The sequence below is a fragment of the Haemaphysalis longicornis genome, unplaced genomic scaffold (genome assembly GCF_048455015.1).
Source record: "Haemaphysalis longicornis isolate Haplotype H1 unplaced genomic scaffold, Haemaphysalis longicornis Haplotype H1 scaffold_7, whole genome shotgun sequence".
Taxonomy (NCBI): Eukaryota; Metazoa; Arthropoda; class Arachnida; order Ixodida; family Ixodidae; genus Haemaphysalis; species Haemaphysalis longicornis.
This window is the reverse complement of record NW_027526422.1, coordinates 76439472-76454842: the sequence shown is the minus strand read 5'-3', so window position 1 is coordinate 76454842 and position 15371 is coordinate 76439472. Positions and strand designations below refer to the sequence as shown.

Below are 15371 nucleotides of genomic sequence, written 5' to 3'. Positions count from 1 at the left end.
CCTCGATTTTTCGGGCCAAAAGTTTCAGTCTCTAGTTATTTTCTATATTTAGGGTGCTTTCTTCCTTTCTTTCTTTTTCGGTCCACAAGGCAGCGTTTTGAAAAGTTTAAAATGCCAGCACAACCTTCCGAGCGTGCAGGGAAGCTTCTCAGACCAGCTGCATATATATATTCATTCCGCAGAAAGCTTTCAAAGTGTGAGGGGAGGGCAGCCTTCGTTCTGCGCATACAGTAGTACTTGCAACTGAACCACCAACAAAGAGGATGTGAAAAAGAATTTGTAAGTAAGTGCAACGTTGGGAAACTACATACAGGCTCCAGAATAGATGAGCTGCAGAATGACCTGTGCCGTCAACAAACAATGACTACACATCACACCCAGAAAAACATCAGGTGATCGTGTTTACTAAAGCAGCTGCTGACTGCTGTAACCAACTATAAACTGCCTGCCCTATGAGGCTACTAGAAACCCCATAGTAGTCACATAAATCAAGCTGGTACAGTAGAATCTCGATGATACGAATCTCGCGGGACCGCGAAAAATATTCGTATCATCCGAAATTCGTATGAACCAACACAGACCAAAAAATTGAGCGCTGAAAAACGTTTTCGTTTATTTCTTTCCTTACTTTCGCGTGAACAAATCCGTGATTTTTTTCTGCTTTTTTTAAACCCCCACGTCACAAACCAGTCCTTTCTGGAGCGCGTAACACTTCGCCTAGCTTCGCGCTTGTCTCCTCACTCCCGGTGTCCAAGCTCGCTACACGCCGCAAGAGTCAAGCGTGAACCGCATGGTGCGTTTTTGCACGCGATTCGCACGCCTCGGCTTTGCGCACGCTGTATTTTCACGGCCGCATTGACAATTTCGCGCCCGCGGTATCTTCTACCTCGGTCAGAAAAAGACGCTGACGACTTGCGAAACGATCGAGACAGCCCGCTGGCTCCGCCCGAGATGTTTAGGCTTAGCACTCTGGCAGATATTTTATGGGCGCTTTCACTAGCGGCGCGGATGGTGTTTTATATACCGTTTTCGCCAACGTTATCAGCTCCTCTACTGCACAAGAAACTTTGTGTCTGCCTAGAGCGGCATTTTAAAGAGCGGCTAGAAGCAGTCGCTCAAGCGGCCGTGCCACTTCGCGGCCGAAGCCGCCGCCATGTTGCCGCCGCCGGCCGTGGCGCGCGCAGCGTGCGAGAGGTTTCGCGGCGCGCATGGGGCGTGTTTTCGCGAGCAGAAAACAACAGCCCGGCCGTTTCTGGAGAAAGAAGAGTGACAAATGGGGAGAGAGAGCCGTCACTTGCTTGTTCGGCACTCGGGCGCCTCGCCGGCTCGTTCGTATCATCCGCCGGGCCGCGCAGGTCCGTTCGTAACAGCCGAAATTTTTCCCATTGCAAACAATGCAATTTTGCCGGGACTTTTCAGAAATTCGTATCATCCCGAAATTCATATCACCCAGAATCGTATCATCGAGATTCTACTGTATAAATGAAATATTGAAGTGATATAGGAACAATATAGGAGTGATGCAGAAGTGATCAGGGATGGTGGGGGAATGGTGCAGAGCTGATCCAGAGCCGACACAGAGCTGAGGTAGAGCCGATAGAGGGCCAATAAAAAGAGGTGGCTAACAAACGACGAAGCACTCTTTGAGCAGCCCACCTGTATGGCCTGGAACTGGTGCAGGGGCTGGTTGAAGGCCTTTCGCTTCCCCGAGTACTCGAGGGCACACTCCAGGGCAGCCTGGGCGATGCCCAGGGCCTGGCCGGCAATGCCGATACGGCCAGAGTCCAGGACACTCTGAAAGAAAAAAGCAGAAACGACAGTGCACCAAGCAGGGGAAACTCGAGAAAACGTTCAAAATGCGACCATCAAAGCCCCACATAGCCCTCCGCCAAACATTACACCGTCATCAGTCAATGGCCAGCATTCCTGTGCCGTAGCCAAGGCTTCAAGATCATGCGCTGCCTAGCAGAGTGGCAACTGGAAGGAACATTACGCAAACTCTGAACTGAGAGATACGACGTGAAACTTTTAGCTCAGCTTGACAGTTTAGAAGTCCAAATTGCAGTGTTACCACTAGAGTGACATCACAACCAGAAAGCAAGTTCATATTATTTGAACCTTTTCCGTCTGAGCCCTTTCCCCTGTTTTCTGTTAGCCCTTTCTTTCCCTTTGCTCAAACACGGACTGCCTAACTTCATGCTGTTTGCAGCGCCTGTTAGAAGTCTTCAGCAGGAGCCCCTGTTAAGCAAATACACTCATGTCTCGTTAATATGGACACCGTTAATATGGACACCCCGCAAATAAACAAAATTTTTGGCGACCGGTCTCTCGCTAGGAAATTCTGCCCCTTCAATATAGGAACCCGCAATCGGGACTATGGACGGCTATTTTGGGAACAAAACGGGTAAATACAGGCATTTTTGTCTTCTCATTATGGACACGAGTCCACAAAGCAAAAATAGAAAAAAATGACACCAGGCCCCAAATACGGCCCCAGTGTGTACCAGAAATTCACTGTTGGCTGAAGCATACAAAGCCGAAGCATGCATTTGTCTCGGAACTTGCCTATGAAGCAAGATCACCCAGCATGGTATATGCTGAAAAGAGCAAGTCCCGAGCCTCGCGACAAGACAACAGCATGATAATATGTATAGTTCCCGCCAATATTCACTGCGCATAAAAGGCAAGGCTGTACACTTCTCTGGTCAGTTCGGTGGAGGCGATGGCTGGTGTTAAGCGTAAAGAGACCGAGCTTTCCACTCATCTGAAAAAGGACATATGCCAATTCAAAAGCGAGGTGCCCAGCATCTGCTCAAAACATAAAAGACTGGTTTAAAAAAAAACTTAGCACTGATCTGGCGAAGTCGACAGTGCCTCAGCGGATCGAAGGCACCGGTGCAAACCCACATCTCGTTTTTTGGCCGAATAAACCGAGTTCTTTTCTGGCACGATTACTCCTTAACGTTCGTGTTTTCGACCTTGATTCGTTACTATGGACAACTCACATTATGGATGATTTTGCTGGGGAACGGAGGAGTCTATATTAAGGGGGCTAATGGGTCTTTGGGACCAAAAAATTTCCCAAAAAAAGCATTTTTTAGGTATCACTTTTCTCTTGATTTGCACAGTTTTTCCTCAAAAAATTCCGTACGTGGAACAGTACCACTTCTTATGAAAGCCATAGAAGCCCGATTTCAACAGAAAAATAACAATTTTCCCATAATTCCCCACTTTTTCACCCCAAGTGGTATCGCGGCGATACAAAATTCTCGAAAGGTACATCCCAGCATGTAGTGCAGCTAGGAAGATCATTTCTTTTGCACTGTGAAGCTCAATGTCAATGTTTAAACAATGAAACATGGGAAGCACATTTTGCATTTTCTGTTTCAGTAGTTGTTTGATTAGGATGATTTTTATGGTTAGCAGGAGTACTTGAAACCAAGAAGTTAGAATTGATGTAAACGTGTATGTGATTGCGAAACAAAAAATCTGCTCCTCACATTCCATTCTCCACAACTTCTGGTATCTATTCATGCCTTGCTGGAAATCTTTTGTTGAATAGCTTTTTTATATTGTTCTCAAGAACAATCAAGGAAAATTCTTAACTCGGGAATGAGTTAGCTTACATGAAAACCAATTAGATATTTGAAATCAGCTAAAAAAACTGAACAAGCCCATGAAGTTCCGTCAAAATTGGTTGGAAAGCAAAAAAAAAAGTTTCTAAGACCAGTGTGCCTTAACGAAACATGACTGTAGTATTTCCCGTTAAAAAAAGTTTCTAAATTTTGATGAGAACACCACCAAGGTTTCATTCATTATTACAGTGCATTCCTTGTACGAATAAATACAGCACATTTGTACACCCCTTCCATTAGCAAGCAACCGTTCTTTCAGATCTGCATCCCTCGCCAAACCGCTTCACCGGCTCCACAATAGGGGGGGATTTATTACAAAAGATTTACCAGTGCCCTCCCAATGCGTCACCTTCATGCCCCAAGACAATAAAAGTGCATTCTTTAAAAGAACCGCACGCAACCGCCATAGTACAAACTGCCCTCTCACCATGGCGATCTTGAATCCAGCTCCATCTTCTCCAAGCCGGTTCTCCTTGGGGACGAGGCAGTCCTCAAAGATGAGATTAGCCGTGGAGGACGCTCGGATTCCCAGCTTGTCCTCCTTCTTGCCCAGGCTGAGGCCAGGAGTGGGCATGGGCACGATGAAGGCGTTGATGCCCTTGTGCTTCTTGGACTTGTCCACTGTGGCCATCACCTGGGCGATTCACACCGTTGCTTAGTTTACATCATGTGACAAAAAGCTCCTATGAGCGAGTTGAAGTCACAATTTCAATATAAATTTGCGAACGAGTATCTTTGACTTGGCTTAGGTACGATGGGAAGCACACACTGGTGGTCAGAAAAAAAAAAGTTGGGAGGTTTAGCGTGCCGAAGCTTCACGTGGGCTGTGAGGTGTGTCACAGTGGAGGGCTGCGGACTAATTTTGACCGCTCGGGCACCTTAAAGGGGCCCTGCAGCACTTACCATCGACTACTCTGAATGTGCTTTGGGGCAACGTCTATTGTCACAGCAATCTCCTCCCGCAAGAATTATGGTTATCAGTTCTCTATCACCAAAATTACGTCCAATGAGAAATCGCGCATAATCGTTCCCTCTCAACTCGACTGCGGACAACGCGACGAAAGCTCCGCGCTCTCTCCTGGAGAGGGGCGCGACTCGCAGTGTTCCAATATATCCCAGGTCGGGAAGTTTTCTCCTTTTCTCCGCAACATGGAGGGGTCTATTTCCGGTCTGGTGCCACGAAAAAGAAAGCACGACTGCCTGCTCGCAAGTGCGTGCTCAGGCTGGTACGGCGTTTTTGAAGCAGTAAACGTTCATTGTCGAGTGGTCTCGTCGAAAGGGGAGTATTGAGTTATTCACTCAAACTCAGCGCGCACTCAAAACAGAAAATAAACACCAAAACTGTGCGCACAGGTTCAGGCATAGAAGAGGTTGGTGCACAGTGCCAACGCCAGTGGATCGTCACAGGAAATACGAGAAATACGGTAAGCCGTGAAGTTGACCAGTGGCAGCCAATAGGACAGCCATGGCCTCCATGACGTCATTTAGGCCATGCCAGGGGTGCGTAATGAGGAAAATTGAAGAGAACGCGGTTGGTTTTTCCACGTCTTTCACAGCGACTTGCGAGCTCATCACTTCCCATGCACGTGTAATGTTTGGCTCAGGTAATCCTGGCAGTGTAATCTAAATGCCACGCAGGTTTACTTGCACTGCTCAAAGAGTGCTGCAGGGTCTCTTTAAACATGCTGCACCAAAGCCTTTATAATACATGGGCATTTTTGCTTTGTGCCTCAATCAGAAAAGTGGCCGCCGTGACTGCGAATCGAACCCACATCCTTGGGCTTAGCGGCGCAACACCTTAGCCGTTGGCATTAAGAAAAAGCCACACTACACCAAGTTGGTACGTTATAAATGATAACTACTGTATAAAAATAAAACACGTGCAGATTGGCTCTATGGGTACGCAGTACCCATAGAGCCAATTGTAAGCCAATGTTGTAAGCCAATGCTTACAATGACTGCTTCACCCTCGTATGCAGACGTTATCCACGCCTTGGTGCCGTTGATTCTGTAGTGATCTCCTTCCAAGACTGCAGTGGTTAAAGCTGCTCCAGCATCGCTGCCATTACCTGATGAGGTGGGAAAAAAAAAGATTGATTTGATTGATTGATTGTAGGGTTTAACGTGCCGACACAACGCAGGCGATGAAGTGTGCCATAGTGGAGGGCTCCGGATTAATTTTGACCCCCTGAGGACCTTTAACGTGCGCTGAAATCTAGTACACACGGGCATTTTTGCTTTTCGCCTCCATCGGAAAAGCCGCCGCCGTGGCCGGGAATCAAACAAGCATCCTCGTGCTCGGCAGCCCAACACCTTAGCCACTGAGCCGCCGCGGCGGGTGAAGGAAAAAAAGGAATAATAATAATAAAAAAAAAACCTGCAAACAAGACCGCAACACATGTTATAAAGCACCACACGTTTTTTTTTTTTCTTTCTTTTTTGACGCTGTGAAACCGAACACTGTAGGTAATGTAGCTCGGCTTTCGATCCACATGAACAAAATTTCAGTGTGTGTTGAAGGTCCCCAGGAGGTGCAAGTTCACCCATGGTCGCCCACTACAGTACACTGCAGTTTTGGCACGCTAAGCTCCTACTTAAACTCACAGTGTTGGGACCACAAAATGACATCGCAATCATTAAGAAGCCACATTTTGTAGGCCTCTCTGATGACACTCACAATGATGTCGGGTTCCCGAAAGATATATGACAGCTGAGTCCCCTCTGTCTACCTACTGGCTTCCTAGCTGTCGTAGAATTCATGCCAGGGTAAATTTTTTTCCTTTGCAATCATACCATTTTGGGCCAACGGGTAAATTTGTGGGAAAGCCAGAAGAACGGTCTCAGTTCAGCTTCTGTCCAGCATTGATAAGCAAAATGCCGCAAGTCTGAGTGTGGGTGCTTGGTACGGTGGCTTGTCTCAGAAGCAGAAACAGGTGGGAGAGCAGCTAAGTCGCTGTTTTTTTTTTTTTAGTGAATTCCAAGCTGTCAGTTGGTGAGTAGTGCAGTCTTGTCATATTCCCACATCTCACATGAGTGTACATATAACCAGTGAGCCTTTGTTGCCCCCCCCTGCTTGCCTGAGTGCACTCCTAAAAAAATAGCAGGAGGAAGCCTTAATGCAGAAATTAGGGTATCCATTGCCTAAGCAATGCGAATACTTTATAAATTCCCTAGATTCATTGAAAGCAGAATGAACAAAACCCAGGTGCCACGCTTGGCCCATTCTCTTTCGCATCTGCACAGCAAACATCCTGCATTTAAAACCTATCATTCCCAAACATGTGGTTGTCAGGACAGCGATACGATTTGCCTGCAAATTACAAACTCATTGCCAAACGTTTGTCCCATTCGTGCACTCCTGGCACTAGACAAAGGCACAAATGCGTGACTGAATGCCATTAGTACAGTTTTATGAAAAGGCATGACACACACACACACACATACGTCACTTCTTGATGAGAAAGAAACCGAACGGCCGTAGCACAGTACTGTTCCCGTTCACATCTTTCCACGTTCACGACGGTGCACTCACCCGGTTCGGTAAGGGCAAAGCAGCCGATTTTTTCGCCAGTGGTGAACGGTGGAATGAACTTTTGCTTCTGGGCTTCCGTGCCAAACTTGAGGATGGCCCCCAGGTACAGGGACTGCGGTGCAAAAAGAAAGCAGCAGCAAAGAGGCACTCAGACTGGCTACACAGACCGGAAACAACAAGGTGAGCAGTTTGGCAAGCACAGAGGAACTTGCTTTTGCCCGCAGACTAACATACGGGATCTCAGCGTAGCAGCCCTTACTAGCTACATCGGGGCAACAAATGCAGAGCAGTGCTGACCCTGCAGCATTGCCTGAAGGCTAAACTTCGCGCTGCCAATTCGGCAACAAGAAAAGTTACCAGCCCTATCTAAATAAAGTTGAGAGAAGTGTGAAAGATAAAAGTGCGTCCAATTGATCGTCAAACCCTCAGAAACCCAAATCGCAAGCACAGAACAAACCCAAGTGACGATTTTCCGTACACTAAGCAAACACATCTACGAATGCTCTAAATGGATACCGATACGTGGTTTACGAGATAAAGGTATACACTATTGTACTCCTTATTCGTGATCAATGCGTGAATTGTGTTATCTAGAAGCGCCCCTTTTCGCAATTTTCGAGTGCACCCATTTTGACACAATGGAAGCCCGGTTTCACGTATGCACCGTGTGTCCAGAGGTCTTATCAGAGCTTTTCGGTCGACCAGCCGGTCTCTATAAGGAAATACATTAGTTTTTTGACAACCCGTTATCAATTCCACTAAGAAAGCTTCCACTTTACAAGGTTTTACTCCCCAAGATGATGTACACGTGACAGACAGGCACAGCTTTTGTCAGAAGTTTTCTAGGCCATGCCCAAAGTTCATAGACCCCAAAGAAATCAGAATCCGCCTCTTTCACAACCCCACTGCGCATGCGCAATCCCCTAGTGGCCAAGTCCCTAAGCAGTCCGGTAGGGGCAGCAGACGACATTCCCCACAGCTCCCGCCCAAGCGGGAAGGGGTCGTGGTTGTATTTACATCGTTTGATTTTTTGTGTGTGCTCGTTGTGCGCGGAACAATGCCCACAACTTGTGCTGCATTCCGCTGTAACTCGGAGTGCCGAAAAGGGAACGGTGTCGGCTTCTATCACTTCCCGTCGGCTGCACGCGATCGGCTATGGCGGCTTGCGTCGCTCGCGTCAGCTCGGGTGATGGGAACTTTAGGCTTAGCATCTTGGCGGATATTTGATCGCCGCTATCTGTGCAACTGCGAATGACAATCCGCAACACAACTTTTCACTACACTATCATCCCCTTTCTCGCATGTGGAACTCTAAGCTATAACTGCCGTTTGAGCGATCGGTGACCAAGACATCTGCATAGCCTGTTTCGATGCTTCCGCACAGGTATCGCCATCTCTCGGCCGCTCGGCGCACCCCGCGCCGCGGCGACCGGTCAGCGTAGGCTTGCATCGCGGCAGATATCTGATCGCCGCTTTTAAAATAAGCCCTGACAACAATCCCTAGCACAAGTTTTCACCACACTAACACCTACTTTCTCGCATGTGGAACTTCTTTTTAGAGATCAGATTGATTCAGAAGAGCAGCGACAAGCGCGGTTGCTACCGTGGTCTGCGCCGGTTCGAGCCGCTGAGTGTGCCAAGCTGGCAGGCGCGGCCGGCGTGTGCGCGGACTGTTTCCAAAGGCAGAAAACACTTCACGATTGCTTGCTTTATCCATTTCTTGTGAACAAACGCGCAGAATCTACAAATTCAGCTGAGCGATCATCGTAGTTGACCATGGAGCAAAAACAGTGGGCGGAGCGACGCCAACGACACATCTCATGCGCGCATCGGGCCGTCTCAAATTCACGCGTACGACTAGTCGTGGCGACAGTCGTAACGATCAGTCCCATGCGAATCGCGTGTACCAATCGTACATGTGTCCAGCGCTTAAAGGCATTTTGCGAACTGCCGGCCTTTATTGAGCTGGCGATCGCACTTCATGCCAGACAACTCCAAGTACTGCTCGCTCTGCTACTCGAACGGCACACGGATCTGTCCAAAATTTCTCTGCCAGCCCTCATTCAGTGATAAGAAGCCGCCTGGTATTATGTGATGACCAGAGGCTGTCAAAACACCAACACAGAAGAAAAACTTCGGCTGCTCCTCGCCGTAATGTGGGATTGCCGTGCATACAACGAGAACACAGCCGGAGGAAACGCCGGCAAACCCTACCGCTTCAACTTCCGCTAGGCACGCTAGGTGGCAGCACACCGCAATGACAGAGGCGGATTAGATGTTTTATGCCTACGGGTGTGCGAATACCAAAATTTTTGAATACGAATCGAATACGAATATCTAGCTTTGAATATTGAATCGAATATCGAATAAATTATGGGGGGACGAGGTTTTTGAAATCAACTTTTTTATTTCTTTTGTATTTTAATGAACATTAGCACAGCAACTGGAAATGCTTCTCCGATAACACAATAAAAATTACAAAGCAATATTTTAAAAGTGTGCTATTTATAAAATTTTCTTTCTGTTCACCTTGTACCGAACTTGAGTGACCTATGAAACATGACAGAAAACTTGCTCAAAGTGCTTTGCATTCCCAAATCAATGGACAAGGTCTTCAGAGTCAGAGTTTTTTTTATTAGAACACAAGTTCTTTTTTTAAATTTCATTTTTTTAGACGTGAATGCACAGCAGGCTTATAGACCATGACTGACTATTTGAATAAAAAATTTCACAAAAAGTAAGCCTTAAAAACAAATAGTGTCACGACTTCAACTGGTCAACAGGGAATGTAACGTCTTGAACGGAATCAAAAATATACCTAGCGGCCACGAAGAAATCACTGGAACAAGAGACATAAGTGGCAAAAAAAAACTTTTAATAAAATGGCTTCCTAAAGTTTCAACATAGACTTCATTCGTCAAGGGTCGCTAGGGCTGTAGCCTTTCGTGTCCTTTTTACACGGGGCTTCTGTAATGCCTTGTTTTGAAATCGCAGTGCCTTTTGCAGCCTTTTTATTTCCACAAAAGATCACATCCAGCTCCTCTGTAAAGAGTACGTAGCCCAGTTTGCGGACCAAACGGTGAGGAGATGGCTTTCAATGCAAAGTAGGTTAGCTGATTGCTTGTATTGTACTGGACAACTTCACTCTGCAGTCTTGTAGCCATGGCAACAAGTGAAGCACTCTTTTTTTATTACTTAAATTTGAAAACTGAGTTTTGGCTAATTTTATGCATTATAACCTTGCCTGGAGAAGCAGCTTACGTGCAGGTGTTCATTGCCAGAAGTTTTCATACCACAAGGATACAAATGAGCTACTTCAAAGCTTGGTATGAAATTCTGCATAACTCGCTCCAACTTAAATACATGCACAACTTCAATACATGCACTTCAATACACGAACATAAAAGAGACTGCCAGGAGCGGAAAGTGGATCGCTCGGCCGACCCAATGGCATCAAAATTGCCGCGCCCGGTGGCCCCGTTGCGGAGATACAGCGCTGCGAAAACTGCAGTTTTTTTGCCCTTTTGCGCTAACGTTTTGTCGCCACGGATGGCAAAAGTATTTTTATGCCACCTTGCGACGGTTTTTGGTGGAAAACCGTAGCAAACGCAAAGGATAGAAAACATTATAGAAACCGAATACGTGGCTTTCAAAAAAAAAAAAAAAAAGACATTTTTCCGAAGTTGAAAGCCGCCTTACCCCCCCCCCCCTTCCTTTAAACTAATCAATGCAAATAATCGGTAATGGCCAATTATTCGAACCCTTCCGAATATTCGAAATGTTTCGAATATATAGTTTTCGAAGCGAATACGAATATACCATGTTTAATATTCGAGTAATATTCAAAATTTTCGAATATTCGCACACCCCTATTTATGCCAGAAAGCTGGCAAATGCCCCTGAACTTATTGCTGCCATAAAAATAATTTACCAGCCAGTTAACAGTAAGCTTCAGCTTTGAAATTTGAAACTTCTGGCGCGGCCATGATACTTTCAAAAAGGATTATACACGACTGTCACTCGTGGCACACATTGTCGCTAAGTCGACCACGGGCTCGGGCTTGGCTTCTTGTCACTGCGGCAGCTATTGTAGGGCGACCAGTGAAGATACATGCAATCATAGTCTAATATCTCTGCGAGTGGAGGTTTCGGCAGGAGACCAATCAGAAGCCGACCTTATGGGCTTCCATTTGTGCACCAAGCGAGACAGTGTGGCCCAGTGGGAAGATTACATGCACATGGAAACTGGGCTAGCCACGTAGTATTGTCCAGTCATGTATGCAAACGGAGTTTGAGAAGGTCCCCACACAGTTCAGCACAGCTAACCTGTCCATTACCTGGGACTCCCCACAACTCATCACTACAGGCTTCCCGTGTGACTTTACGAACATACAATATCCCAGAAGTTCCCCCAAAAGTTTGCTCCCCCCATCCCTGTATACTCCAGAGTCCAGTCAGTTTTAGTCGTTAGTCGGGGACTTCTGCCACTGCACTGTATTTATCAGCGCTGGAAAGGCCTATAGCATCCACAATGCTTTGAGGCATGAAGGGAAGTACTACCGCTGTCACACGGGCACTTTCAATAGCGATTGAGTCGATCCGGATCGAGCTTAATCCGGATCCGGCGCTGCTAGACGGCAGTTTCAATCGCAATCGATCCCGCTTGAACTCAATCCTGGTTTCTCAAGCGCGATTGAGGTTTCCAAGCACGACCGGATGAAAGCGGTGATACTCGTGTGCCCGCTGACTAATGGCACATAAGTTAACTTCAACTAACGGCACAAATTGTATCAAATAACTTTACCCAAATAAGTGTGCAGTAACATTTATATAGTTCCCTATACCTACGACCGCGCAGAGTTACCGGACGCCGGTCGCAAAGTACATTTTTACCACCATCTGGAGTACGTGAGTGCAACCGGTGCCACTTCTCAATCGAAACATGCCGTGTAGCAATGGCAATGCGTCAAGTGTGCTCGAAAAGTCAATCGCGCTTCTCTTCAATCCGGATTGAAAGTGCCTGTGTGACAGGGGTATTAGAAAGCATTAGGTGAGCAGCTTTGCAAAGCACCTCTAAAACGGTACTTCAACAATTCCTCCCGTTTGAAGAGGGCAACGACACCATGATACAAAGGTAAGAGCTGCAATGACCTCCTAATGTCAGCTGTGCAGCCAACAAAAGCCAAAGCAGCCTCTTTTCAAGCATAAAGGGCGAGCGTGGTTAAGTCTCACCGAGTCAACATTCACAAGGGTACGAGCTTTCTTACGGCATTGCCCAGTCCAAAACAGGCCCACTCAAGGCTGCCCAATCACGCTGCCGCTACTTGCATCCCGAAGGACATACATTTATGACCACAACATACGTTGTTGACGCTCATGACCACGGCGGTGGAAGCGCATCCGCGGGCGATCTCCTCCATGCCAATGGCGTAAGCCAGGTAGTCCAGCCCTGCGCCACCCAGTTCTGTAGGCACAGCCACTGCCATCAGGCCCATCTCACCCAACTTCCGGATCTGGAATATATGACAGAAGCGTCAAGTGACAATGAACCGTCATTTGTAGATTTGTGTACAACACTCAGCCAATCAGTGTGCTTTGGAATAAGGGATTAAAGAAGGGAAGAGGTTTGGGAGTGTTGGTAGTACATGGTTTTCACAATGAATACAGGTGCAGACTTGGCGAGGACAAGGCAGATACAGAGCGAGTGCTAACTTTCAGCAAAATTGTTTACCGCGGATACGCACAATTTATTCGCATTCAATATGCAAAGGGAAAGGAAGAAATGTGCATATAGGTGCACAGACCCCCAATAAACAATTTTATTGAAAGTTGGCGATCGTCCGATCTTAGACATGCCAGCCGAAGACACGTCCAGTCTGCGCTTGTGTTTATTGTGAAACCAGCTAAAGGTGAATGTTGGGATAGTTGGTTTGCCATTGAAAAACACCCCAGCGCTGCATACAACGTGGTAAAAGGGAGGACAACCAGACACAGCACCGATGCGTGCGTCATTTGTATACGTTTCACAGGAATAAGGGAAAGCGCACACCTTTGCATTTTCGTCCCTTTGCCGCATTTGTCCCTCTATGGCATTTTACATACTTTACAAAAAAAAAAAAGAAGGGGGCTGTAGATTGCTACCAACTGCCCCAAGTTTATATTGCTCGATAACATTTTTATTCGCTAGGAAAATACCATTGGACTCGGAAGCCACAGCGGCACGTAACAGCCTTGGGTGTAGGCGTATTGTAAGGCATGCACTACAAGTGTTTTATGATCTCCTCACAAAGAGCATTAGTGACTACAGGTAATAAAACCAAGCTGAAATATATCAAAATAAAATGTGCACGGAGACCAATTAGTTTTTCTTCAATATGTATTCTTATTGGGCTGTTCTCCTCGCATACAGGTTTTTTTTTATTATTAAAGCCTTGAAATATGAAAACAACTGTAATGTTGCTTTTTCTGAGCACATTCCAATGTTAGTAAGCATTAACTAGCTAAAACATTTCCAAGAGCGAGAGAAGGTAACAAGGTCGATAAAAACAGCTCGCTCGTTCAAACGTGGACTAATTAATTGCTTCTGGATTCTGCCATACAATCCGAGACATGGTCTAGCCTTGGCCGACGCTAAAATCCGGGACACCAGGCAATCAAATTACCTGTGCATGAAATAAAACGATTAATTACAATGGCGACACCTACAGTATGCAATCTGACCAACGCTAATTAATTACGAAATGCAAGCCACAGAATTACGCCAAGTAGAAAGAAAATACAAGTCATCTCATGTGCATGCATCGGTGGGAAGGGGGTTATGATCTCGACCGTCTAGCACGTCGATGTTATAATTCTCACCGGTTCCCGCGGGTACCTGTGCTCTTTATCGAGGACTCCTGCGATGGGCTTGAGCTCTTTCTCGGCGAACTCCCTGCACGTTTTGCGCAGCATCTCGTGCGTTTCTGGGAGCTCAACATAGAGGCTCCTGACGCACTGCCACCCTGAAACGGTACGGCACGAAGCCGGTCGCACGTTGCAGTCGAAAGGTCGCAGCAAAGGAATTCGACACCAGACATTTTCTGACGCATATGCGCACGACTGGCCAGTTATTTAGCATTGACGTGCAGCAATTAATACTTGTGGGATTATGTTGTGAGCGGGTAACACTGGACCTCTAAATTGAAAACATACAATCCACCCGACGGGAACCATGCGCTTGAATTCAAGGCCACCGTGATGATGGTTGGATGTTTATGGCGCAAGGCCAACTAGGGCAAAGAGCGCCAAAACAATAGTCATATATGAGGGGTAAAACCTTAAACACTACGAACAGTCAGCAAAAACAAAAGTAAAATCACAAAACGACAATGAGCATGGCTGGTGTATAGGGCCAGGGAGTGATTACGCGTGGTATGAAATGAGGTCTAAAAATTGAACTTCTTGTAAATATTTAAAAACGCACTTGATAGAAAACATGGGATCATCAGAGAGGAAAAACGCTGGGTGTGGTGGGACGTGTAGTCTCAAGGCCACCGTACTTTCCCAAAGAGCACGCACTTAAATCACAGCGGCGATACCGCGGAGCAAAGATGCTTTGCATCTCGGGTCAGACAGGCCTACGTGTTAGGCGGGTAGAAAAATTAGGGGTTCGTTTTAAGGTTATCGGAGAAGAACAAACACATGGAGGCAGCTAGACTTGTCAACAACCTGCTGCTTTGGAGTTATCTCTCAGCTTCGAAACAGCCCCTGGAAACGAATGCGTCGGTTGCAGGCACTTACGGCTGCACAGTCTGAGGGGCCGAGAAAAAGCCCGGCGAAGCACAGCAGCTGACATGACCGACAGGAATTTGAAGTGCGATGAAAAGAGGAAAGAATGGACAGCCTTGGGACAGCTGTTTGTACAACTAAGTGGAAAGAGTGACGGGCGGCAGTCGGCGGGGCGCGCGCCGCACAGGGGAGCGATGAAATTCGGAGCGGAGTTGTAGACGGCGCTACTTGACGCTGGTCTGCCACCGGGGTGTCCCTATTCGCACGCCCCGTGGGAACAATTTTTATTTTTAGTTCGCACGCCGCGTGAGAACAATTTTTATTTTTAGTTCGCACGCCGCGTGCCAACAAAAAATAAAAATTGTTCGCACGCCTTTGACCCTTCGCCTGCTTCGCCCGCTTCGCGACCAGCGCGGTTTGCGCTGTCCTGGGGCGGT

General features: G+C 46.9%; 1 protein-coding gene across 2 annotated transcripts in view; it reads right to left on the bottom strand.

Annotated features, from left to right (window-relative positions):
• The window catches only part of LOC144145997 (short-chain specific acyl-CoA dehydrogenase, mitochondrial-like), a 42145-nt gene extending 27043 nt beyond the window's left edge, over positions 1-15102 (bottom strand). The window contains exons 1-7 of one of the 2 annotated variants that reach the window (XM_077677896.1): positions 14947-15102; positions 14026-14168; positions 12531-12680; positions 7168-7279; positions 5589-5704; positions 4063-4269; positions 1657-1794 (exon numbers count right to left, since the gene is read on the bottom strand). In XM_077677896.1, coding sequence (XP_077534022.1) covers positions 1657-1794; positions 4063-4269; positions 5589-5704; positions 7168-7279; positions 12531-12680; positions 14026-14168; positions 14947-15001 — 921 coding nt within the window. In that variant the 5' untranslated portion in view covers positions 15002-15102. The remainder of the gene's footprint in view (positions 1-1656; positions 1795-4062; positions 4270-5588; positions 5705-7167; positions 7280-12530; positions 12681-14025; positions 14169-14946) is intronic. The other variant, XM_077677897.1, reaches the window with a different exon arrangement.
• Positions 15103-15371: the final 269 nt, after the last annotated feature.